Consider the following 24,881-nt stretch of genomic DNA (forward strand, 5'->3'; position numbering starts at 1 on the left):
TGTCAATTATAATTATTGCGGAAGAAAATAAAAATAATATTCCAATAATTAAAGACAAGAAAAGTTCAGCTTTTGATGCAAGTTTACAACAGTACGAAATCTGAGGCACATTAAACCACAGAATGGATCGACCAAATAGGCGCTTTTATTTTCATATTGACAATGTAAGTACGCACTATTTGAATTTTCATAAAATTGGTTTCAAGAACCCCCACTGAAGAAAAACACACAGTTGAATGAAATTTGGTGGGTGCGGTGTGTTGCGATTTTCAACAACTTAAAGAAAATAATAAAATGTTTGGAAACTGATGATCCCATATTACAAAATTGAATGTGAGACCTTAACAAGTAATAAGGAATGTTCTCAATAATAATTACATTATATATATTCTGACACTGAAGTCTTAAACAAAATACATAACAAAATATTCACAACGAGAAATGCATTACATCACAATCGAATTTTCCCATTAACTTCTTGCAAAATGAATTTGCGTTTCGTTTCTTTGACAGCACTGAATATTATAGCAAAATAATACTTTATTTTAGGCTCAGATAGCAGAAATTTAATTGAAGATTACCAAACAAAATCATGGACCAACAATCACAGTCCTAAACACAAAACGAGATAAAAATCATTTTAAATCATGCAATATTCGCAAAGTTGGGTCTACAGACAACAGAAACTAGTAAATGAATGTAGGTATCAAACAAAGCAAGATAAACTTAAATTTTTAAATTATATTTACGTATAACACAAGTGGCAGAGTGACAAGAATAAGTTATGTATCTGCTGATTAAATAAATATCGCGCCGTATCCACAAAGTAGCAAACAGGAGTGTCTTATTATGCTCAACTTGTTGCACAAGTCTCCAACAAAGCCACATTTTCAGCGTTTTTAATAAATTTTTGACTTGCCACAAATGTTGAAAAGTGGGTCAAATCTCTGCATTGCAAGGAATGACAGAAGATATAGGTATAAACCCCAAACTGCCGGGCGAGAACTCAATATGGATAGAAACTGTATGCAGCAAGCTGACGATACATCTTATACAAAATAACGCTTATTCGTCGCCAACGCACTAAATCAACAGTAAAATTGTTTTTAAATAAAATATTTCCATCATCATAGCGTACACTAGACATATTGTAAAAAAAATAAATAACAATCTGTACAAACGCATGTATAAACATAGGTTTTAAGTATTTCTCTTTCTTAACTGTTAGTACCGAGTCAAATGTATATACATTATCACTAAACTTATACTTATTTCCTAGAGCAGGTGGAAACATTTTGTACTTTTAACTGTTGGAGTAACAGAGATATCTATACACACTCAAGTTAACATGCATACTGTCTGAGGCAGGTCTTCTAGAGGATTTCTATAAAATTTACAATTGAATACAGTAAAAAAAGGTTTCCCATATTAAAAGGGGTGTTTATTTCGGACCCATGGAAAATCTTATAAGGGAGTTTGACTGTGCATTAAACATTAACTGAATTCATATAGGTGTGTATGTACTAATACCATAAATAATTAACCTGGCGACTCCATTTACGTACAAATTAAAATTCTCTATGATGGAATTTTTATTACACAGTAACGACGAGTAGAATAACTAATATTGCTTAGTATGTATAACCACTGACAATCTCCACCGTGGACGGACACAAAATATGAACTAGTGCTTAATTCGATATTGCTGCGTAAGATGTTGTGCTCCAAGAAGACATGCCATAGGATTATCTTCAACAAGTAGTATGGGGCGGATAAGTTAAGTATGTATGTATTATGTTATTTAATTCTTGGGTATTGAGACTTGTTGTGCTTCGTCCTCATTCTTCAGTCACCTGGAGGTCAGCCTCTTGCAGTACATCATCAAGGCAGATGACCACTTCGTCCTTGAGTCACCTGCAGGACAGCCTTGCAGTGTACATCACAAAGGCAGATGACCACATCGTCCGTGAGTCACCTGCAGGACAGCCCCTTGCAATGTACATCATAAAGGCAGATGACCACATCGTCCTTGAGTCACCTGCAGTACAGCCTTGCAGTGTACATCATAAAGGCAGATGACCACATCGTCCTTGAGTCACCTGCAGAACGGTCCCTTGCAGTGTACATCATCAAGGCAGATGACCACTTCGTCCTTGAGTCACCTGCAGGACAGCCTTGCAGTGTACATCATGAAGGCAGATGGACAGTCTTGCAGTGTACATCATCAAGGCAGATGGACAGTCTTGCAGTGTACATCATCAAGGCAGATGGACAGTCTTGCAGTGTACATCATCAAGGCAGATGGACAGACTTGCAGTGTACATCATGAAGACAGATGGACAGTCTTGCAGTGTACATCATCAAGGCAGATGACCATATCATCTTAAGGAGGATGAAGTGCAATGTGGTAATATTCCGAAAGTCAAACAATATGAAAAAAAAATGTATCCATTTTAAACACAGCATTCAAATTATTAATTTGTGGTTCAAGATATTTATTTATTTAATGGTGTCAACCGATTCACATTGCTAGGACATTAGCATAACCATTTGATGCAAAATGTGTTCAAAGGTTACATAAGATAACATTACGCACTTAATACGGCAAAAAGATTGAAAAGATCCTGCAATTTAATTTTTTTATTGATAATTATAGTGAACCCTACCGAGGTAATATTTGAAGTAATTATTTATTTTCTGTCAAAATCCGCCCCATTCACACATACGCCTATAAATGATATCGTTCAATCTTTGCACCCGCAAAACTCATCATTCCAATCAATATTCAAAGACGCTATTAGATACCTTAATGCTAGCTCCTTTGAGATAATCTAACATAATTATCTGAAAAGAGGACTCCATCTAGCCTTTATTAAATGTCTTTATTTTAATTGACTCTAGGTTATGGGATATTAACCACAATTATAATACATTCATTTTGTTTAAAATATTATTCAAATTATTGGTTACACCAATCTCGATAATGACCACAGTCATCTGTTTCATAAATAGCCTAAGATTGTACAGCGAGTTTACTGTGACTGAATGAAAAGGCGACCGTGTTTAATTAAAAATAAGATGCTGATGCAAATTATGTTTGCACTAATAATCCTACGACTCTCACTCTTAAACAGATCATAGCAAAGTGTAACTCCGTCTCTGGGTTATGCACGAGACAATAGGTTATTTCACACGAGAAATGTATAATTTTAGTACTTTCGTTACATAATTAATAATCATTGATTTAAAAACAATTTAAAACTGCAAAATTCATAAATGTTTCATACTTGACTGATATGATATTATGACGTAGGATTCGCCTACGCAGTTTATTGGCCGCTAGCAAATCTGTTATCAGGACCCGGACCCGCTAGAAAGGATGGCAGACTCACAGAAAGTAACCTTAAAAATGCATGGTAATTATTTCCCACAGATTATAGAAATTACACTTTGTTTCAACAATTAATACAAAGTAACAACTATTTACATGCACAAAATAGGTTATCAGGTTCTTAGTTTGGGTTAATTAAGTAATTTATGTGTGTTTAAATTGAAACAAAACTTACACAAATGTCGCTTCATAAAAAATAAAAAAATGTATATTTTATATTTTAAGTAAATTTTGAAGTTTGATTGAATAAAAATGGAATTATAATGCAAATTTTACCATGTATCCCGATGTAAATCGTTGTTTCTTGTAGTAATTAAATTGAAACGACATGTAATTTCCATAAAATGTACCTATTAAAAGTGCGGCAGTTAAGGAAATATTTACTAAATGCATAATTTTGTTGTGGAAAATTTATTTTCAACCCAAAAATATTGAATATAGTTATTTTTGTAATTTAAGATTAAAAGAAGAAAAAAAAGAATACCCTATTCTGCTTCGAGGTTCAATCCTTGTAATGCAGATCAGCAGCAATATATAAATTTCACATTCACAGTTTACACTGTGAATATTTATGGCGCAGTGGTCTACGCATCGGAGGTTATGGGTTTGACATGAAATCTTTAAATATATACTACATATACTACCGCTGTCAAGCTGGGTATTTCGATGAGTTACATGAGATTTTATTTTGCCAGTGAGCGATTAATGTTAGGATAACAGATTTGAAAGACCGGTGATTGTTATTTACGCACCAACAAAACAGATAAAGTTCTTAGCTATGATTTATTTTAAGAATGAGTTAAGCTATCACAATAGAAGATTAAAAAATAGATAAAACTAGACGGGGATCACTTTAAAACTAGGAGTTTAGTTCAGTCATCGAGTCCCAGGAATTCTCGTTCCAGGGCGGCCCCCATGAGGTTCCACTGGCCGTCGTCCCCTTCGTCAGGGGGCTCTCGGGAGCCGCAGGTGTCCGAGTCCGAGGCGTCAGGGCCGTCCGATGGGAGCGCCTCGCCCCGCCTGAAGCGCGAAGACGGGGGCTCGTCTTCTTCTGCTGTCTCTTCGGGGGCGCGTCTCTTCCAGCCTCGTGGATGGTCTAAGGAGGAGAAAAGCATATACGTTAAAACCACAATAACAATAAGTTAAACTTAAAATAATTTTAACCATGAAATCATTTGTAAAAAGATCAAAAATACTGGTATTTAAATTGGAAGGTGAACTTTCATAAAATATGAATATATTCATACAGATCAAAAAACCCTGAATCCGAATATACAGGGTGTATCGGCACGTACCCGACAAACTTTAACCAGCTATTCCTTAGCACATTTGGAGTAAAAAATGTTATGGGCACTTTGCTGTCCGGTAACATTTTTTTTAATAAAAATTTTACTATTCATATTTTCACCACATGTCACCAATGTTTTATCCTTTGTCAAAGTTTGAAAACCCGTCTGGCAATATTTTGTTCGAGTTTCGTTGAATAATGTACGTACGTACCTACGTTGGCGCGCTTTTACAATCACAACGAAATGGCACGGCACCATTCTTCTCATTTTTAACTATTATTATTTAGTGTGTACGAAAGAGCGAGGACACTTTTTGACACACTTGCTAATAACAGCTGTTGAACACGAGAAACAATCCAAATGACAGTGACGGAGTGTGGATTTTTTCTTTATTTTTTGTTTTTAATGGAAAAAAAATGTTACCGGACAGCAAAGCGCCCATAACATTTTTTACTCCAAATGTGCTGAGAAATAGCTCGTTTAAGTTTGTCGGGTACTTCCCGATACACCCTGTATAAGTTTTATTATACATAATAAAATGTAGAATTAATAAATCGTCTTTTAAAAACGATTAAAACCGCAAGAGTCTTAACCGAACCGAACTTAAAAGAACCTTACGGGAACCACTGAAGAACACAAATTATTTAAAATCTTGCTAAATATTTAAATAGAGTTTCATTGCTTTCATACCAACCTTACTGTTTAAAGTAGCTTACTTTAGGTTTTTATCATATAAAGTGTAACTACTACTTTCATTTTTCGTTTAAATTTTCAAAACTTGACAAATATTTTTCATATGCTAAATGTTGTCTCGGAGAATTATTTAAAAATTTTCAATGCAAAATGAAAGCGCGGTATTCTCCCTTTGTAACGCTGTTTAAATAAAATTTCTCACCGTAATACAAAAAGCAATAGCATAACTCTTATGAGACCATGTCAGAATGGGAGATATATCACCCAAAAAGACTCTACGTTTGTTTATTGTTTGCGAAGAATATCTCATAAAATTGCCCAAGACGTTAAGTTGGAAGGTGAACATTCTTAATTTTGTATTGAGAATGAATAATAATCTAACTGTTGGTGTACATACCTCCAGACATGCTCTCCTCGGATTCACTCTCACTGGGAACATCCCCTCTCAGCACCTTCTTCAGCTCTCTCTCCTGAGTATCTTCCCCTTCCCCTACTTGGTCTGCGTTGAACACTCCACCCTCTTCATTCTCCGCATCCCCGTCTCCTCCATCGCTCTCGTCAGACTCGTTTATGATATCTTCAACCTGAGGATAACACCAAAATATACAATTGATTACCAGATAATGTATGACCAAACATTCAGCAACTTGCACTTATTTTTAATTGGCCAAGAAAATTTTTTGGATACTAATCTTTAATTGTCTTATTAAAATTACAACCTTGGACCTTATGAAAGATGGTTACATCAATTTTTAAATAACTTGTTTTAAGGAATGTCTTTTAACACTTATTTGAAGGCACATTTTAATTTAAAAACACTTTTTATCAGTTCGGCGGGAAGGATAGTTTACCTTTTGCGCTGGCCTCATTTCAATGGCAAAAAAGATGGAATTATTCAACACTTTTATATGAATATTATGTACCAAATTTCTTTGTAAAGGTCCCAACTTTATGTACATAATTATCGAATCATAATGCAAGTCTTCTTTTTACATTTATCTTCGTGCCTTTCGTTTACATCGGCATTTCAACAAAAGGATAGTATATTATGTTATTGTAATAATTCAATTCCTGGATTGAGGGTTTTTATGACCGTGAAACCCGATTCGAATCTTTATCTCTGTTCCGCACCCACTCAACTCCTATGTGCAAGCGAGTGAGAGATGTCGGGCATATTTAAAGAAAGCACGTATGGGCCAATACCAATAGGCGGACGGTAATAAACATATTAGAAGGTTAATTGAGTTATATTTCAAATAATATTCGATTTTCGTTTAATACTTTTATAGCTTGGGTATGCTGAGTTACTATGTAGAAATTTTTATTAAAATATTTTAACTATTTTCGAAGATATACAGATTGAATACAAATTAAATAAATTCACGCAGGACCTTTACAGTGCGCTGGCACAAAATACCCTCGAGAAATGTGTTAACCACTCAGAACATTAGAACGTCAAAAGACGTAAATATGATAATAGCGGTCAAGACATTAGTACGTCTTTTCACGTAAACGCGCGAGATTTTACAAAAATCGATTTATTTCCATCACTAGTATACGGATTGCCATGATTTAAAAAACAGAGTATCTTTTTTTTTTTTTTTTTACAGTATTACCGCACAAGAGTCCCAACTGCTCCCGTCTGGAGCCAGTGAGACTATGGCATCCCCAATTGGGGTATGTTGTGAGGCTGAGGGTATTGGGGAGGGGAGGGAGATGGGGAAGAGGAAGGTGGGGAAGTACCTGGCTATTCAGATCTGGTCACCAAACACGGCTAAAGCCATTTCAAGCAACGTTTCAATTCTGAATGGTGGTCTTACACCAGGGCGATACTGAGAGTATCTTCCACTCTGGAACGTGCCGCAAATATACTATATATTATTTTTAATTAATTAATTGTGAAATAACACAAATTAATCAAATAAAATTTATTTGCGCACGCCGGGTTCGAACCCGCGACCTTCGGATCTGTAGTCAAAAGCGTATACCACTAGACCACGCCGAATAATGATAATAATGCTGATAATGAATAACGCTACGCGTCTGTATTCAAGAATATCTATGGAATGTAGTGGTGCATTATCTAAGTCGATTGGATCTGTCATCTTGTTCGTTCATAATTTATTGCGTTTCTAAATAATTTATTAAAAATATTTTAGTTTGGACGGTTAATATTTTGAGGTGACTAATAGTTTTTAATTATATTTCTTCAATATATAAAGTGTTATTTCTTTATGATACTCAGAAAAAAGTACATTTTTCACAGCTTTGAAATAATGGTCAGCGATTTTTACATATTTTTGACGTTTTCAGAAAATGTATATTTAGAAACGCAAATATTTACGTATAACAATATAATACGATAGTGAATTTCATAATCTTTCCAAAACATCTTTTAGAATGAGGCTACGTTTCCCAAAACGTGAGTTATGAAGCTTTTAACAAAACTCGTAAATATCACAAAAATTTTCACGTTTTGACAGATCGCAAAGGAACACAAAGTAAATAATAGTCCGAGAGGTTAATAAATGTTTTTAAAATAAAATGTGCCTATTCGCCGTGTCCCACTTTTCTGTTTACATTTCTGTAGACATCTTATATTTTTTTTAAGTGCAGTATTGCGTTAAGGGGGTTTTTCACTATCTCTGATTATGTTCTGACCAAGCACTAATCCGCGGATTAGTAATTTTTTCGTTTTCACTATATCTGAATAACGCTAACGCTCGGGTTAAAGTTAGATTTGACTAATCAGTGCTCGAACCAGACGTTAGGCGCTATTCCTCGAATCAAAGATGGCGTCAAAACATTCCGAGTTTAACAGCTGAGAAGTGAGTCGAATTTTGTAGAATGAATTTGAATGCTTGTATGATCCATCCTGAATCATTTGATTGTGTTCAAAATAAGAAACAATGTATTAATTCGACACGAATCTATCTAAAATGACCTGATAATCAACATAACATAACCAAAAAAATGCACACTTCGCGGTGTGCGGACTGTGACGCATGACAGCCGTGGCAGTAGATGGAGAAACTGCAAACATTTTGCGATGTTGCCAGACTATTTCGAGTGTTATCTATCCGGAAGTTCGAAACAATGGTGAAACGGTCGCCGTTGAATAACGAAGTTATTCTGAACTTTAAAGCCAGCCAACGGATAGCTATTCAGATATTTAGCCCGACATAGTGAAATACCCCCTAAGTATTCCTCGGGGGTCCCTGACTTCTTATATCATTTAAACCACTTTCTAAACACTCCTGGCACTAATAAGAATAAACTTTGAAATATTCATAGAAATCGATCAACAACTCAGGCTGAATTTTTATATTTATATAGATAGATAGTTAGTTCGAAGGTTAATGTTTGGCTTCCTGGTTTATCAATTAGTTTCCCAAGACACAAACAACGTATGTTACCTCTTTATCCATATCAGCTATATCATCACTGGAGAAGCTCAGCAAGGGGTTGATGGTGTCCATGAAACGTCCGCTGGGCGTCCTCTTGCGGGGGGCTCCGCCCACCTCCTGCAGCTGGTGCGGAGGGGAGGCGCAGTGCGCGGGGGGCCGTCGCGCCGACGCCCCCTTGCCCGAGCCCCGCAGCGGAAACAGACGCTCCTCGCAGCGTGCCCAGCGCTCGGCGCAGGCCCACAGCCAGCCAGGGGTCACCAACAAAGGGGGCGTTCCGGTTACACGGCCGCAGGCGTGAACCTTGGCAGTACCTTCAACCAAAATATTACATTATAATTAGTTAATGATCAGGCAGCAAAAATTTGTACACGGTTAACGTTTGTCACATTTCATTCGGGTCATTTGTAGGACTCATTTTTGATTTCAACAACACGGCTGTGAAACACTTTGGCGGCCTATGCGTTTCCTCTGTCTTCAAGACTCATGTTCACTCCTTCCTCTCTTCAAAAGACCCACCACACAGCATCCCCAAAGAAGACATATATATCCTATGTGGAGTTTATGTAAAAAAAAATGTTTAGGAAGAAAATATCTATATTCGTGTTCAGGTCATTTGAAAGAACAATAATTATTTTCCGACCGGCATTGCCATTGTTCTGCATCTCGGTACAATGAATTATCTGTGTCCGTGCACTCTAGTAAAACTATCAGGAACATGAAAGTCATGTTGTTATACTTGTTAAATAGTTTCCTACCTATTGTGATATTTTGGGGCATTATGCCGTACTGCCATTGATGTATTAAACTAGATTAGCCCTGTCTAGTTAAATTCATTTTAAAAATAACGCCACGTAGCGTACGTCACAAATATGGAGATGAACTTAACAACCCAACTCTGTTTAAACTCCTTGTACAAGCGTTCAAACTCGTAAGCGAAACCACGGAGAATTTTTTGTCAGAGGTGTTGTAATATGGACATAATTCAAATTTAAATTTTTGGAACTGGGTTATTTTTGTGATTGGAAAAATGAACATGCACATCATAGCTGAGAAGCAAAGTAAAAGGTAAAACGCAATGCACAGTGCCCATTTCGCATTGCGACACAATGCATGGGCCTTTTCATAAATGTGCACGTGAACCAAACCAAAATAGTGTTGGGGTTATTTTTAAATGAATATGCCGTGTCTAGTCTAATTTAGTCTATGCGTACTGCACTTCCTCTTTCTTTAGTCTTCGTTTTGGAAAAAGGAGGAGGCGCAACAGGGCATAATACCCCAAAAATAAATCACGATAATAATTTCGGGCGTGAAAATCTTAAATTATATCAGCTTCCCACCTGTTACGTAAGGCTGTGAATCCCAGCATTCCAGAAAGGAAGGCAGATGTATATAACCAATACTTAATAATAATAATATTTGGCTAATTTATATAGCGCCGTTTTCGTGAGAAATCACCTCAAGGGCGCTGTACTTATTATCATAATACCTGAAGTCTCTAAAATAAAGATATCTTAGAAACTAATTTTGTACCTTCTCCGCCATTGAAGAGTATGCTACCCAGACAACATGAACTCACCAGGTCTAACGGCCACCAGATGAGTAGTGTTGGGTGTGAGGTCCTGTGTGACCTGAGCGCCCAGACTCCTGGCCACCAGGTAGGCCCGCGAGTGCTCCAGCCGCTGGTACGTTGGCACCAGCCCCGAGAACACCAGGCTAGTGCCAGCTAGAACTTGGCCCTGGAATATCAGAAGCAAACGATTAGTCGTGTATCTTTGTTCACAAGAACTTATGGGAGAGTTGCTGTCCAGAGTCTGGAAGCGGTGTACTCCTCGTATCTGTCCTCTACTTTAAGCTTTGTCAGTAAAGGTCATCAGAAGGAAGTTGTTGTAGGGGTGTCTTGTGACAGATCACTTAGTCTTAACAGTAATCGGTGTATCATTTCACACCCCAATTGAATTTATTAATTAATATAATAGTACTAATATTAATAGTACTAATATTCTGCGTATGCAGGTAAACAATTGGCTTCTGGTCTTGGGGAGAGTTGAATGCGAGAATATGCTAAAAAACAGTAATTAAATTGTAAATTTTGTTTTTCTTTACATTTTAACTTATATTGGTATTATATTAGCATTACAGGAACTGTATTTTTACATAAAGAAAGTTCGAAAATTGTTCAATTCTTCGTGATATTTCTCCTTAAAGGAAAAGTTCCTTCTTTACTTTCATTTTTTATTTTTTGTTATTTTTCATTTCCTTTTTTTATATATTAATATTTCTTTAGTTTAATATATCAGCTAAACAATAGTAAAAAAAAAAAAATGAATATACATTTGTATTACTTTACCAACAGAATTTCTTCAATTCAGTTTCATTTTCAAATTCATTTTCTTGTTTTTATCTATTAATTCAGCTTATGTTATGTTAATTCAGTTATTATGTCAGCTAAATAATAGTAAAATATGTCGTGATATAACTGGAAGTATTCTAGAATATGAATATACATATGTATTTTTTTTAACAACAGAATAGTCAACACTATAATGTACCATAATTTACATGTAAAAACATTATCTTATTGGAATGTCCTAAAACGGGCAATCGCCTAGTTGGACATTTTAAGTTCATTAATTGTATTATGTAATATTTACAAACAAACAATAAATAAATAAATAAATTTAAATGCCCCCATGGGCTTTAACATGATACATATTTTAAATGATTTACTGCATAATACAGTGCCAACAGAAGGTTTATATTTTTATAAGAACAAAATAAATAACCAAAAACTTAATAATCTAATTTTCCATTTCGATGTACATAATACAAGAAAAGATAAAAAATAAATACACCAGTTTCAAAAGTGCAGATGGCATAAAAATAATATAAAATGAATAGAACAGGTTGATTGTCGTTATTCATATTTTTATAACATTACAGATCAACCATCTTACTCATAATCGCGGTATAAATATTATACGGGCACATTAGGTCAGCGTAACGATAGTGGAAAACGTTACTCACGATCACTGTGGATGTGCATACTGTATTAGTAGATGTCAGATTTATATCGGCTGGCCCTTAGTATGGCGTCAGGGTAGCACCGGCAATATGAAGAATGCACGAATTTGGTGTAATTTTTTCGAAGCAGTAATACCCATTTGCTATCGGAGGGATATTTCAAATCTAATTGATCAGATTTCGATGCAAATAAAAACAGACCGGGTCAACGACAATAGAAATGTCATCTAAAGAAATGTGAAGTTAGTAACAAAACCTAGTGTTTTTGAGGTTTGGAACAAAGTGATTGCCAGTCTAAAAAAATCTGGCATGAATATTATTATGAGTATATGATCCTCTTCCTCGTATAGCTATACCTACGCTGCAGTGGCGTATTAGGGCGTCCTCGGCGGTGAGACTCGGTTACAAGGAAATTTATTTGACCCAGTATCTCATTGCTAGATATATTATGTATATGTATTATTATGATTTTTTTTTTTTTAAAAGAAAGACAAACATTCCCGCGCTACGAATAACTTGACAATATTTGAAACTCTCCTACTACCACCACAGTTAAGCGGAAAATGTTGCTTGTATTTGTGATGGAGGACTTAGACAGCCGAGGAATTGAACACACTACGCCTGGATGGGACCCAAACGCGATGTCAAATCGGCCACCGACCAGTCAAAAAATTATTAAAAGATAAAAATATTTAAGCAGAGCAATACCTGTCTCTAAGTAGTGGTAATTGGTCATGCCCAAGATATAAATTCACAGGTATAGTCAGGGATAACGTCTGTAGAGACGCAAAAACAAAATATCTTAAAAAATTCTCGCAGACTCTTTCAACGCATTGTATGATTAGACAATGATTACAGTGAACCTCTCTTTATATGGTTTTCTTAGGACTAAAAGAAAAACTTCTTTTGTGGGAAAACTTTATATAATGTGTGTTATAATTTGACTAAACCAAAATTACCAGAGCTTGAAACCTTGTATGCAGGTTTTACTGTATAAAACAATTGAAAATAGAACAGATTGCTACCGGTTTGGTACCAAAATCCTGGCCCATTATTGGTCACTATATATTAGCCTGGGTCGATCAATCATTTTACATGACCCGAGTCAATCACGACCCACTGACGATGTGATCGGATCAAAAGTACCGATCGTCGATCAGGTACTAAATGATACATTGTGTAGAATCTACAAAATGTATACATCTATAGTCACTCGCCACACCCATCACAGGTGCTGACTAAGCTGACAGCTCATCGATCAAATGATCCATCTTTTTTAGAAAAAGTGACCCATTCAATTATTGTTGGATTGTGATCGGTTCGATCACGACTGATCCTGGAGTACTACATAATATATATGTATAGCCATGTGGAATTATTCCTATAAATAGAAGGAATACATAGTTAACAAATAAAAAAGGGTTACCTTGACTTGTGGAATGATAGACTTCAAATCCGGAACGGAGCCCGCTTCCATGGCATCATACACCTCGTAGAAGAACTTATGTATCCTCTTCAGGATATCCTCGAGGTAAAGAAGATAGTCATCTTTATCCTCTACTTCTATCATGCCGTCTTCCGTTGTCTTCCACTTTGTGTGAGGAACGACCGGTACATCACTCTCTACCACAGCTTCGTTAGCTGTTGCATCTCCATCTTTAGTTTTGTCAGTCTGGTTTATTTCTGCATCGAGCTCTGTTGTTAGGTCGCTGTTTAAATCAGTTTCTATACTATTCTCTTGGTTTAGTGATGTTATTTCGTCTATTTCCTTCTCTAAGACTTTTTCAGGGTCAATGTCTTCAAAGTTCATTTCGCTTTCTGATAAAGCATTATTTTCTGGTAAAGGTTGGGTATCTGAAGATGACTTCCCTTCATGTGAAGACTCATTGACTAGAGTTGAATTGGTATCTAGATCTAGCTCTTCATCTATGCTTATCTTAGTTTCAGATTCGAACAGGGTATCTAAGGCTGGCTTCTTTTCCATGCTTGTATTATTGTCAGCTTCTATCTCATTACCTGCTTCAACACTGCTATCTGCACTTGTATTGGTGTCAGATTTTACTTTTGCAATTGCCGCTATCTTAATGTCTGCATCTATTTCAGTACTTGCGTCTACCTCGGTAAATGTCTCGACCTTGGGATCAGATTCCATCTTGTTATCTACATCTATCTCAGTACCTGCTTCGACCTTGGTATCAGATTCTATCCTATCTACGTCCATCTTGTGTGCATCTATCTCAACACCAGCTTCAGACTTGGATTCTTCTTCTACTTTGATATCTGAATCTAGTTGAGTGTCTGCATAAAACTTGGTTCCGGGAACGATCTTGGAAGCAGACTGTTCCATGAGTTCTGATGGCGTCTCGCTGATGGCAGTTTCAGTGGTGTCATTACTTTTCTCCTCATCATCGGTGTTGGCGGATTCCAAAAGGGGGAGGTCTTCAGTGGCACCATTTTTTATAGCAGGAAATTTTGATACTTTGTTCTTATCGTTTAACTCTGTGAACAAAAAATATATTCATATATTATTATTCTGAATGCAAATAAATAATCTACTCTTCATATATTTTGAATGCAAATAAATTTTGTATTCAAATTAAAATCTAGATAAAATATTTAAATTCGTCTCATTTTTTAAATGCTTTTCGTTTTTTTTGTGCAAAATAGGTATTTGATAGATACAAATGTATTTTACGAATATATAACAGTCATAGTAAAAGGTGGCGCCAACGTCATCAATCTATTGGAAGATGCTCTCATTTTTTTGCAAATGGAGTCATCTCGACTTTTACATTTGTGAAGTAAACAGAAGCAGAATACATATTAAATACCATGGAGCACTACAATCCTCAAGAAAGCGGAATAATTGTCGCAAACCATTTTTTTAATTTTTACAAACAAAGTTAGTAACTTTAGGAATCAAGTGAGGACTTTTACGCCACCTGTTATACATATAATATCCCTCGAACTTTCTCACTAGAATGCTAGAATGAAAGTGTCTAGACCAGGCATAATAATAATATTTGGATGATTTGTATAGCGCCGTTTTTGTGCAAAATCACCTCAAGGGTGCTGTACAGATATATTATACATATCTACAATGATCTATGTTATTACTAACAATATTTGGAGATAATACATAGTACCATACTTACCTGGTAGGTCACTTGAGATTAACACATAAGTAACAATAACTAATTGTTTATTAGCGAAATTTAGATACAGGATTTAGGACATAATCGGAAAATTGGACTTTCCGGGATGCCCAATCTGCGGCCTAAATGAAGATTTTTTCTGGCCCAAAATGGAGTTTTCAGCTTTCTATGTTTTGGATTTTGGAATTCATACAGCAACAAAAAATTGTTCGTAAATTTATCACATTTAGATTATATTTTGTGAAATTAGAAATTTTAGGTTATTATTGTAATCAAAACCCTTATCGGACCCTCGATAAGAGTTTTGATTTATTGCTAGAAAAGTGACAGGCGCATTAGGCCGCACTAGGAATTTATTTTCAAAATCAATTCCAACCGGTATATTTTTTTCCGCACATTTCTCGGAAGATCGAATGCAACTGACCTGATTGTAATAGGCACGAATATACTGGAGAGCGAGCACGCTGGTTAAACACGTATCATTTTTTAAATTATTTACAACGTGCCGAGGGCAAACAAGTGGAAGCTGCAGTATTTAAACGAGAATAATAATTCTGTGAAAATATAAAACACACCACCAATCCGTGTCTGGAGATTTTCAAGCAATAATTAAAAACCCCTAGTAGTTATGCTTATGCCGGCTCGTTATTAATTGTAAATTTTGTGAAATGTAATTGGATTCACTGTTTTTCACAATAAATGATATCACAAGTAATCAAATTGATCTGCATACCCCCCGTTCCAAGAGAGTCATATTATCAATCATAACAAGACACACCTTCAATATCAATATGCATTCCCTGTCCCTCCTTATCGCTGTCAGTCTTGCCGAGTCCTGGTGGAGCGTGAATGTCCCCCGTGTGCTCGAAGAAGTGGTAAGGGCGGACCTGGATCAGGTTGGGGGCGCGGTTCCAGACGTCCTCGCGGTCGTCGATGATGCAGACAAGATTGTCACCGCAAGGGAACAGCGCCCTGGAAATTACAATTACTATTCATTATTTCTTCAATAGCAAAATCAGTGCGTGGCGTCATTTTAATAATCCTCTCGACACAGGAATTCTCTAGTGAGATGAGCGGCTGAGGATTCTATTGCAATGTACCGTTTTATGAATGAATAAATAAATAACTTAAAATAATTTTCAACATGTTTCAAAACCAATGGTTTGTTCATCAGGATACAAAGTATACCAAAGATTAATACATAATATATATGAGAATAGACCAATAAGTATAGACAAATAAGTATGTACCTGTGATGTACAATAAAAGGTGATTAATTAGTTATTATTAAAAAAATATTTTGGAAGGAAGTCAAAAGGTCCCGGAGTGGTCCAGAAAACGGAAACATGAAAGTGGTAAAATCGAAAGAAGGAAAAATGGCGACGAATGAGGAAAAAATAAAAGAGAGATGGATGAAGTATTTTGAGGAAGTCTTCGAAAGTAACCCGAGTGATAGTGTTTCCAGCGGCGAATCAGATATTAATGATGATGGGGCAAATGTTACCAAAATCAGCATGGATGAGATAACAAGATCGATTAAATGTATGAAGAATGGTAAGGCTGTTGGTTTCAACAATATTGCTGCTGAATATTTTAAAGGAGATAGCCGTATAATTCTCACATGGTTGTGCAATCTTTTAAACCAATGTTTAAAGGAGGCTTACTCGCCTTTAGATTGGAGGAGGGCTGTGATCATGCCGTTATACAAAGGTAAAGGGTCACGAATGGAATGTGGGAATCATAGGGCTATTAGCCTGCTAAGTTCAGTTGGCAAGCTGTATGGTAGAATTTTGATTGAAAGGGTAAGAAAGGAAACAAAGGATAAAATATGGGATGTGCAAGGTGCTTTTATGAGTAGAAGGGGGTGCATGGACCAGATATTCTCATTGCGTATGCTCACTGAGAAGTTTCTGGCAAAACAGCCAGAAACTTTTCTGTGCCTTTGTAGATCTACAAAAAGCATACGACCGAGTCAACAGGAGAAAGCTATGGAAGGTGTTGTCCAAGTATGGAGTGAAAACGAATCTCACACAGGCAAAAGCGTCTCTGTATGAGGGAAGAGTTGCATGTGTTAGGGTATATGGTGATTTTACGGGTTGGTTTGATATCACAAAATGTGTTAAACAAGGCTGCGTAATGTCACCATGGTTTTTCAATCTATATGTGGATAATTGTATGCAAGAATTGAAAGAGGTAGGATTGGGTGAGAATTTGAGTAATCTGAGAGTATGTTGCCTGTTGTACGCTGATCTACAGTCTCCCGTGTCTAGGATGAACGAAGTATGTATGAAGAATGAGTTAATGATGAATGTAAGTAAGTCTAAATTCATGGTGTTTGAAAGAGAGAGTTCAAAAACAGTGTGCAATATGGTTGTGAATGAGGAATACTTGGAGCAGGTGGATGAGTTTGTGTATTTAGGGAGTATGTTTACGAGAGATGGGAAGGCTGACAGAGATATTAAATGAAGGGTAAATGCAGGTAACTCCATTAATGTAGGACTGAACGCAGTTAGCGCTAACAAAAAATTGTCCAAAGAAGCGAAGCTAGCAGTCCACAATGGAGTGCTGGTACCAACCCTGATGTACGGAAGTGAGGCATGGAACTGGCAGAGAAAGGATGAAAGTAGACTGAATGCTGTAGAAATGAGATCCCTGAGGCGTATGTGTGGTAAAACCATGTATGATTGTGTGAGAAATGTGGAGATCCGCAAAGAGTGCAAGGCTGATGAGTAAGCAAGTGTAATGAGTAAGATCAAGAAAGGAGCCCTTAGATAGTTTGGGCATGTAGAGCGAATGAGCGAAGAAAGGAGTGTAAGGAGAATATACGATGCAAATGTGAAAGGTGTCAGAAGTCGGGGACGCCCGAGGAAGACATGGCATGACCAAGTGAATCAGATACTTGAGTCGGGCCATGTCAAGGGTCCGAATAATAGAAGAGTATGTATGAGACGATGTATGAATGTGAATGAGGCAAGGAGTGAGTGCCAAGACCGAGTTGTTTGGCGGTCCGTCCTCTCTGCCTACCCCTGCGGTGAAAAGGCGTGATGGTTATTTAGTTTTATAATACAAAAAATGTATAAATTACATTTGGACATGATTATTGTTCTATTTTAAAGATTTGTACACTAAACTTTTTCAGCGAAAATTTTGTTGAAAATGGAGTAACTCGGTTACACGTTGCTGAGTATCAAAAAATGTATCGAGGACATTGTTTAAAAAAAAAAAATAGGAAACTCTCTCCGGGTAACCGTTCAAACTCTGCTTGGAAGCATTCTGAACCGTGGACTGTACTGTTAGCTTGGAACTCATTTTGTGAAAACCCATCCCGACCTGGAGATAACTTTAACATAGAACACGTTGATAAAGGGAAGAAACCAAATGACCTTAGATTGGGTGTCTTCGATTGAATATCGAAGCACTCGTCCCGGGAGAGTATGCGGTGCGAGAAGAGGTGCGCCTTGGGGTCGAGAAGACGCGCCACCTTGTGCGCGTAGGCGCGCGCCCCGAATGTGCAGATGTGCAGCTCAAACAGGGGCGCCACGGCCAGCAGGAAGGACGCCGTGCCGGGCCGCAGTCTCGAGTGGTACCACCGGCCCCAGCCGCGCAGTTGGAAGTGGTACACATCCTGAAATACAATCATGAATGCATTTGGATATTAGCTTGATCGCACAATATGTTTTGAGATTCATTATTATCATGTTCTAGAAATGCATGGTTACAAGACTACAGAGAGCAGTTGGAAGAGTCACCTTGATGTTGGCGGGAATGTTGTCATTGGTGGTGTGCACCAGGGTCTGGTCCAGGTCCACCAGCAGCACCAGCTTCCGGTCTCTAAGGAGGCGCTCGCTGTCTTCACGGCCCAGGCGCTGAGCCTCCTCCTCGCTGACCTGTATTCAAAAAGTAATGTCTTTGTGAATCTATATTTCAACTGAAGGCAAATCAAGTACAATTGTTACAATGATGGCTGCCTGGCTGGAATAATTATTGGAGAAATTAAAAATTACAAAGAAAGCAGAAAAAAATATCATTTTACTATGAAGTTTAGACTGAGCATAACAAAGTCCTATTTTACCTCAACCATTTGACATTTCATCTGTCTCTAAATTTGTTTGTTATGTTTCGGTTCAAGATAGTAGACGTGTTGGATACTATCTATTATCCTGCCAGAGTTCGCATGCTCGTGGTTCCTACGACGAGCTGTCAAATCGGAATAATCAATAATATGGTCACTATCGGAAAGAAAAAAAGAGTAAAAAAAATTATATCATTGAGATGGTGACGTTTCTTTGGAAAAATGTTTATTAAAATATTTATGGTTTATAATTATTGTTGGTAGGTATTTAAGCAACTACTTACAAATCATTCAACAAAATATTTGGTTTTGATTTATTAAATAAGAGAAAATTAGGAATATACTTTTTTGGACACTAGGTCTACTGTTCACAGAACTATCAGTTATGTGGGGTCTATATGGACAATAGCACCGAATTCGAGAATTAATGTTCCTAATGTGTGCGGAAATCCGCTGGATTAGTGACAGTCCACTGGCAAATAGACTCCATATCAGCGAAGCTGGCGAAATTTCCAAGATTCAAGAGTTCAACATTGGAAACGGTGATGCGGTAGCCCCGGGCGGCTACTGACATTGGTCAGAGACATGAAAGAATGTATTCTTCAGTTTAGTAGTGATGCCTCGAAGAACCGTGGAACTTATGCAGATAATATCATTTCCATTTTATTCTCACTATAACCATTACCATTCATTGGACATACTCTCCTAGGGTTGTAGAGTTGGTGAGGCTAGTATCCTTACCTTCAGCTCCGGTACGCTGTGCACCATGGGCACGGAGGCAGTGGAGTTGGGCGCTATGGTCAGGTCGCAGCGTAGATCAGCCCCGCACTCGGCACACATGTCCTTCATGACGGTGGGGTGGGAGCACTCTTCCAGTTCCACCAACTTGGAGCTGAAACAATATTATTATTTGTCACTTTTTAACCAAGAAAGTTTACTATATTTTCTTGAAGACATGGAGGTGAAATAAATGGAAAAGATAAGACCGGCTAGTGTGGCCCAGGTTCAATCCTCTGCTGGCTAAGTCCCCATCGTTGCACAAGCAACATTTTCTGTTTATAATGACCGTAGTAGGAGTTTTTCAAAAGTGTCAGGTTAACCGGTAAAGTGTTTCTTTTTTAAAAATAATACAGATGCGACTTCAAACTCCCTTCTATTTCCAGCATGTGTGGTAAAACCATGTGTGGTAAAACCATGTATGATCGTGTGAGCAATGTGGAGATCAGCAAAGAGTGCAAGGCAGATGTAAGCGTAATGAGTAAGATTAAGAAAGGGACGCTTAGATGGTTTGGGCATATAGAGCAAAAGAGCGAAGAAAGGAGTGTAAGGAGGATATATGATGCAAATGCGAATGGCACGATCAAGTGAATCAGATGCTCGAGTCGGGCCATGTCAAGAGTCAGTAATAGAAGAGTATATGTGAGGCAAGGAGCGTGTGCCAAGACCGAGTTGTTTGGCGGTCCGTCCTCTCTGCCTACCCCTGAGAGAAAACGGCGTGATGGTGAGTTAGTTAGTTCTTTCTAATTATTTACAATCTGAAAACTTGTTCCTCTTTTTTTATTTTTCTGTAATTATGCACTTGTATAACTATATATTAAGAACCTACATTTTATTATTGTCTTTATGCCATCTGCAATTTAAAAACTGATTACTGCTTTTTTCTTCTCTTATATATAGGGTTTTCCAATAAGAGGTGTTATTTTGGTATTCAAAGATAAATGCCATTTTTTAATATAAATGATCGAATGTTTATTTCATTATAAAGAGGAAGGTATTCCATTAATAGTGAAAAATAACATCAGTCAAATGACCACCACGACCACGCCTACAGGACCATATCCTTTTCATGAAATTTTCCATAACCAAATCGCAAAGTGGCTGCTTTATGTAATCGATAGCCTCACAAATTCCATCTTTGAGGTCTTGAATCGACGCTGGGCTGTTGGCGTAGACCTTCTCTTTCACGTGGCCCCAAAGGAAGAAGTCGCAAGGTGTTAAATCCAGTCCAGAACAATACCATCCAATTCCGGCCGTAAAAAATTATTAATCATCTCTCGATAGCTCTTTGAATATCAAAATAACACCTCTTATTGGAAAACCCTGTATTATGTAAAAAAAAAAAAAAAAATGTTATATGAACCATTTTTTGTTCTTCTCTATATCATGCACTAAATTATATAAAATAAAGTGTTTTTATACATTTCACCGAAAAAGCTAATTAATCAAGAACAAATTTTTTTTCCTACCGGTGTTCGCAACACATATAGCTCCTTTCGGATGCTCCTGAAAAGCAATAATACGTCCATCAAGTATCTCTTAAATAGGGGCAAACTTATTATTGAATATGCCAATATTTAAGGTGACATTTTTTCCAAGTGTATGTAGGTGAGAAATATGTGGTAGTCAGTCCCGAATTTATTGTTGTAGAATAATACATTTTGCCTAGTAGCTCGATGGGGTACTTTGAAGTTGATAGCTGCAGATAAGCGCAGGACGGTGCAGGAGTTCACAACAGTTCTAGTCCATTGAGTGAATAATTTTTAAAACATTATGTTTCTTCTATTTTTAGGGGAGGTATCTTAAGTAGTTTAAGTATATAAATATATATACTTAAACTACTTTAAGTATATATATTTATTTAGTAAGAATTTAAAGTTTGTGTGTTGAATTGGTATGTGTAGTTTGAAGTTGATAAATCGCAAAATTTGGCACAGTATGCGTATTGTTCTTCTTTAGTAGTTTTTATACATTTTAACGCAGGCTTGTGAGTGACTGTTTGGTCCGGCCGAGTTGTGATTTCTGCGGATATTTGTAATAAAACTTTTTTGTTTGAGTTTACCCAAATTGATTTGTAGTCACAAGAGCTTTGAATAAATTTATACAAAGTTTTCAAGTTTGCGCCCTGACTCACAGATTGATTAAGAAGTTTGTCTATACATAATTATTCTATTTAACTTCATCTTAATTTTATCAAATTCAAAAGAGACGTTGTTTGAGTTTTCTAATAATTCAAGCATTAGTACTTTTTACCAGATTGTGCTTTTTGTTGTCTATAACTGGGAACTTTATATCAATTGAGTCGTGTAATTTCTATACCCGCTATATCAACTTTCATTGATTTGGAGAAAACCGCAAAAAACTGTCACATCTCTAGCGTACATAAGTAAATGCATTAAAAATTTTTATATAATGAATTGGAGTAATAAAATTTCGAAAAGCATTTATTTTTCTATATATGTCTAGCAATAATTAAGTAATTTCGATAAATAAAATGGATATAGCGGATTTTGATACTCACTTCGTGATTTTGAAAGTCAACTGAGGCGACATGGCGGGTTTAGAAACTCACGCGTAGATCATTTTGACACACGAGCGTGGCGTCAGAGCGGCGGCCATATTGTATTTTGGCAAAATAACTGCTTGTGATTCGTTGAATCCGATATAGCGGGTTTTGATAGTGACTTTCTGTATGATATAGCGGATTTGGTTTCTCACTCGCAGTTTTAACATGGTTTTTGGTCATGATAAGGAGGGTTTTGAAACTCAATTTTAGGCTCCTCTTGTTGCTCGCAAAAATGTGAACAAGATGTCATACTCAGATCATTTTGTCAAAAAATCGGATATAGCGGGTATAGAAATTATAGGATTCAATTATTTGTCAATATTTTTGGTTGGCCCTCTCTAAACAAATATCCGCTCCTATATCAAACCCAAATTGCCTCCCCCGTTCAACACCTCTCCAATGAAGTCTGAACTTTCCGTATACGATTATCAATTAGAAAATTTGTCCATTTAAATAAAATTTATATATAAATTCGCCATCCCTCTCTCCATAATTTGAAATGATGGCCTAGAAATAGAACACCCTTGAAGGGTGAGCCAGAATTATTGAAGAAAAAAAAAGCATTAGTGTATTAGGATCAAAAAAGACAACAAATAATAATGAAAAAATAATTTAATATTGACTAAGGGAAGTATTAACTTTTTAATGTGTTAGTAGGCAAGTCAGATTCAATTGTGTTTCAAAATTACCTGTTCTCGCCTACCTAGACGCCGAAACAAAATAAATGGGGCTGGGAGATAAAAGCCCGCCAAAGCAAAAAACAAAAAAACGGTACGGTTTGCTGTAGGTAGGAATAATCAGCAATTAATACATTATAAAAATGAATAAAAACCCGACAAATAAAGGTTTTTCGGCATTTAATTAATTTTAAACAAGCATGTCAAGTGTACAAATATTTTGAAGTATTCGCGGAGATAAAATATTATATTGGTTCATTGGTTGACATGAATATTGCAGCATCAACTCATGCCGCGATGTTTTGATAAACATAATCTAAACATCTGGCCCATCTGTTGTCTCATACTGTTTTATGATCTAGTACAAAATTAAAACGTTCAATACAACCAAACATTTTATGACGTCACTCACCCAGGCTGTACAATTTCCCCCTCCACAGCCGCCAAGGACTTAACTGTACCCGCTTCGGTGGCCTTAAATTTGCGTAATTCCGACACATTTTCACTTTCGTCATTGTATAATAGAATAATCTGTCCGATGGATACGAAAACGTCTTTCCTAATTTTCCATTTCACTATTTTTAATGATTTTCCCGGCGGAACCGATATCACCACAGTTTTGTCGGCCATTTTGGACGGAAGTTGCGTTTCGGTAGTTTAAAAAACGTCTCGCTATTGGGCGAAAGCAGAAAATAATTGCCGCCTTCTTTAAACCGGCCAATAGGATTGACTCTAATCGACGCACAACACAAGCACTTCCTCTTATTTGTATCACGTTGTTAAAGTGACAGCGACAAATTTACGACAAATAAACTAACCACAATCGAGTGTTCGGCGTATTTTCAGACTAATTATTTACCGGTAACTGTTTTTAAAATAAAATTCAGTGAACTATGTCACTTTATAACGTTGAAAACGGAAATGGAACGAGCTAAATTAAGTCATAAACTGTCACCGCCGTTTCCTTTGCAATTTTGCCAACTAAAGACCTAAAAATGTTAACTCAATACCAACCTAATATTTGAAAATAATAAATAACCGTATTTTGATTTTTTTCTGTTTTAATCGCGATAACGACTTGTCTGGATGCGTTGTGTAAATTGTTGTCGGTTGAACTTCAGTAGGCTTTTTGAATTTCGGTTCGCTGTTGCACGGCGCACGTTTTATGTTTGCTTTTATCAATTCTTCAAAAGTCCACCTTGATTTGTTAACGATTTTATAGAATATATTAATTTAGCCTAATTCATAAATTGCCCGACACATTACAATGACTTCACTAGCTCATTCAAGTCTCAGGAGAAGTTTGTGCACCCGCCTTACGAGAGCTTCGATCGTCGGTCAATATTCTATCGACTTGAATTGTGGAGACACCGTTAATGATCAAGAAGTGGACGAGAGCGATCAGGATGATGCTTTACAAAGTAAGAAATTGTTTTACATTTTTACGTCGGTTTCTTACACAAATTATGTTTTTCTCTTTCTAGGTAGTCATAAAATGTTAACATCGAAACGCTGGAAATCATAACGCACAGATATTATATAAGCTTTGAAACTATTTAACATAACACATTAATTAAAAAATAATGCACCTCGGAATGAAATGAAACAATTCTTTTTATTCAAATAATTATGAAACAAACCTTGATAACATAATATATTTAGTTGAGACACAAAGCGAAAACATTTGATCCACTTGGTTGGGGACTGGACCTCCAACTCTCTATTCCACCACTTTATTTATTTGAACCACAATCATCAACTGCAGTTGACGCGTAACATTAAAATGACCTGGGAAGGTATTGAACAATGGGCTTTACTACAGGAAAGAAAGGT

At 36.6% G+C, this 24,881-nt stretch overlaps 2 protein-coding genes and 1 non-coding gene across 6 annotated transcripts in view; 1 reads left to right on the plus strand and 2 right to left on the minus strand.

The window, feature by feature from the left end:
- Fcp1 (RNA polymerase II subunit A C-terminal domain phosphatase Fcp1) lies at nucleotides 1-24,212 on the minus strand. 4 transcript variants are annotated; one of them, XR_016303017.1, is made up of 12 exons: nucleotides 23,461-24,212; nucleotides 19,770-19,920; nucleotides 18,706-18,843; nucleotides 18,340-18,581; nucleotides 15,735-15,928; nucleotides 13,228-14,300; nucleotides 10,357-10,516; nucleotides 8,790-9,091; nucleotides 5,771-5,957; nucleotides 2,175-4,487; nucleotides 2,039-2,113; nucleotides 1-1,853 (listed from the first exon to the last, which is right to left on the minus strand). XR_016303017.1 is itself a non-coding variant. In XM_089638992.1 (10 exons), exons 1-10 carry the CDS (start codon nucleotides 23,676-23,678, stop codon nucleotides 4,264-4,266), a joined length of 2,889 nt encoding a protein of 962 aa, XP_089495118.1. In that variant the 5' UTR covers nucleotides 23,679-24,212; the 3' UTR covers nucleotides 1-4,263. The 4 variants fall into 4 exon arrangements, 1 of the variants encoding a protein (XP_089495118.1); XR_016303015.1 differs by having other exon boundaries at nucleotides 1-2,113; XR_016303016.1 differs by having other exon boundaries at nucleotides 2,039-4,487.
- LOC149418770 (small Cajal body-specific RNA 8) lies at nucleotides 10,599-10,730 on the minus strand. The gene has a single exon (XR_016303052.1).
- The window catches only part of LOC149418771 (uncharacterized), a 6,393-nt gene continuing 5,715 nt past the window's right edge, over nucleotides 24,204-24,881 (plus strand). Inside the window, exon 1 of the mRNA XM_089638423.1 lies at nucleotides 24,204-24,469. Within this exon, the coding sequence (XP_089494549.1) occupies nucleotides 24,316-24,469 (154 nt within the window). The 5' untranslated portion in view covers nucleotides 24,204-24,315. The remainder of the gene's footprint in view (nucleotides 24,470-24,881) is intronic.

The sequence above is a fragment of the Hesperophylax consimilis genome, chromosome 13, assembly GCF_061612785.1.
Source record: "Hesperophylax consimilis isolate HC1 chromosome 13, BYU_Hcon_1.0, whole genome shotgun sequence".
In the NCBI taxonomy this organism is placed as follows: domain Eukaryota; kingdom Metazoa; phylum Arthropoda; class Insecta; order Trichoptera; family Limnephilidae; genus Hesperophylax; species Hesperophylax consimilis.

Excerpts from the sequence above, each read along its gene's own strand:
- Fcp1 (XM_089638992.1), bottom strand. The coding sequence starts at position 23,678 with ATGGCCGACAAAACTGTGGTGATATCGGTTCCGCCGGGAAAATCATTA. Across the intron at positions 18,844-19,769 it reads ACAGCGTACCGGAGCTGAAG|GTCAGCGAGGAGGAGGCTCA; the intron begins GTAAGGATACTA and ends TTTTGAATACAG. Across the intron at positions 4,488-5,770 it reads CGAGGAGAGCATGTCTGGAG|ACCATCCACGAGGCTGGAAG; the intron begins GTATGTACACCA and ends TCTCCTCCTTAG.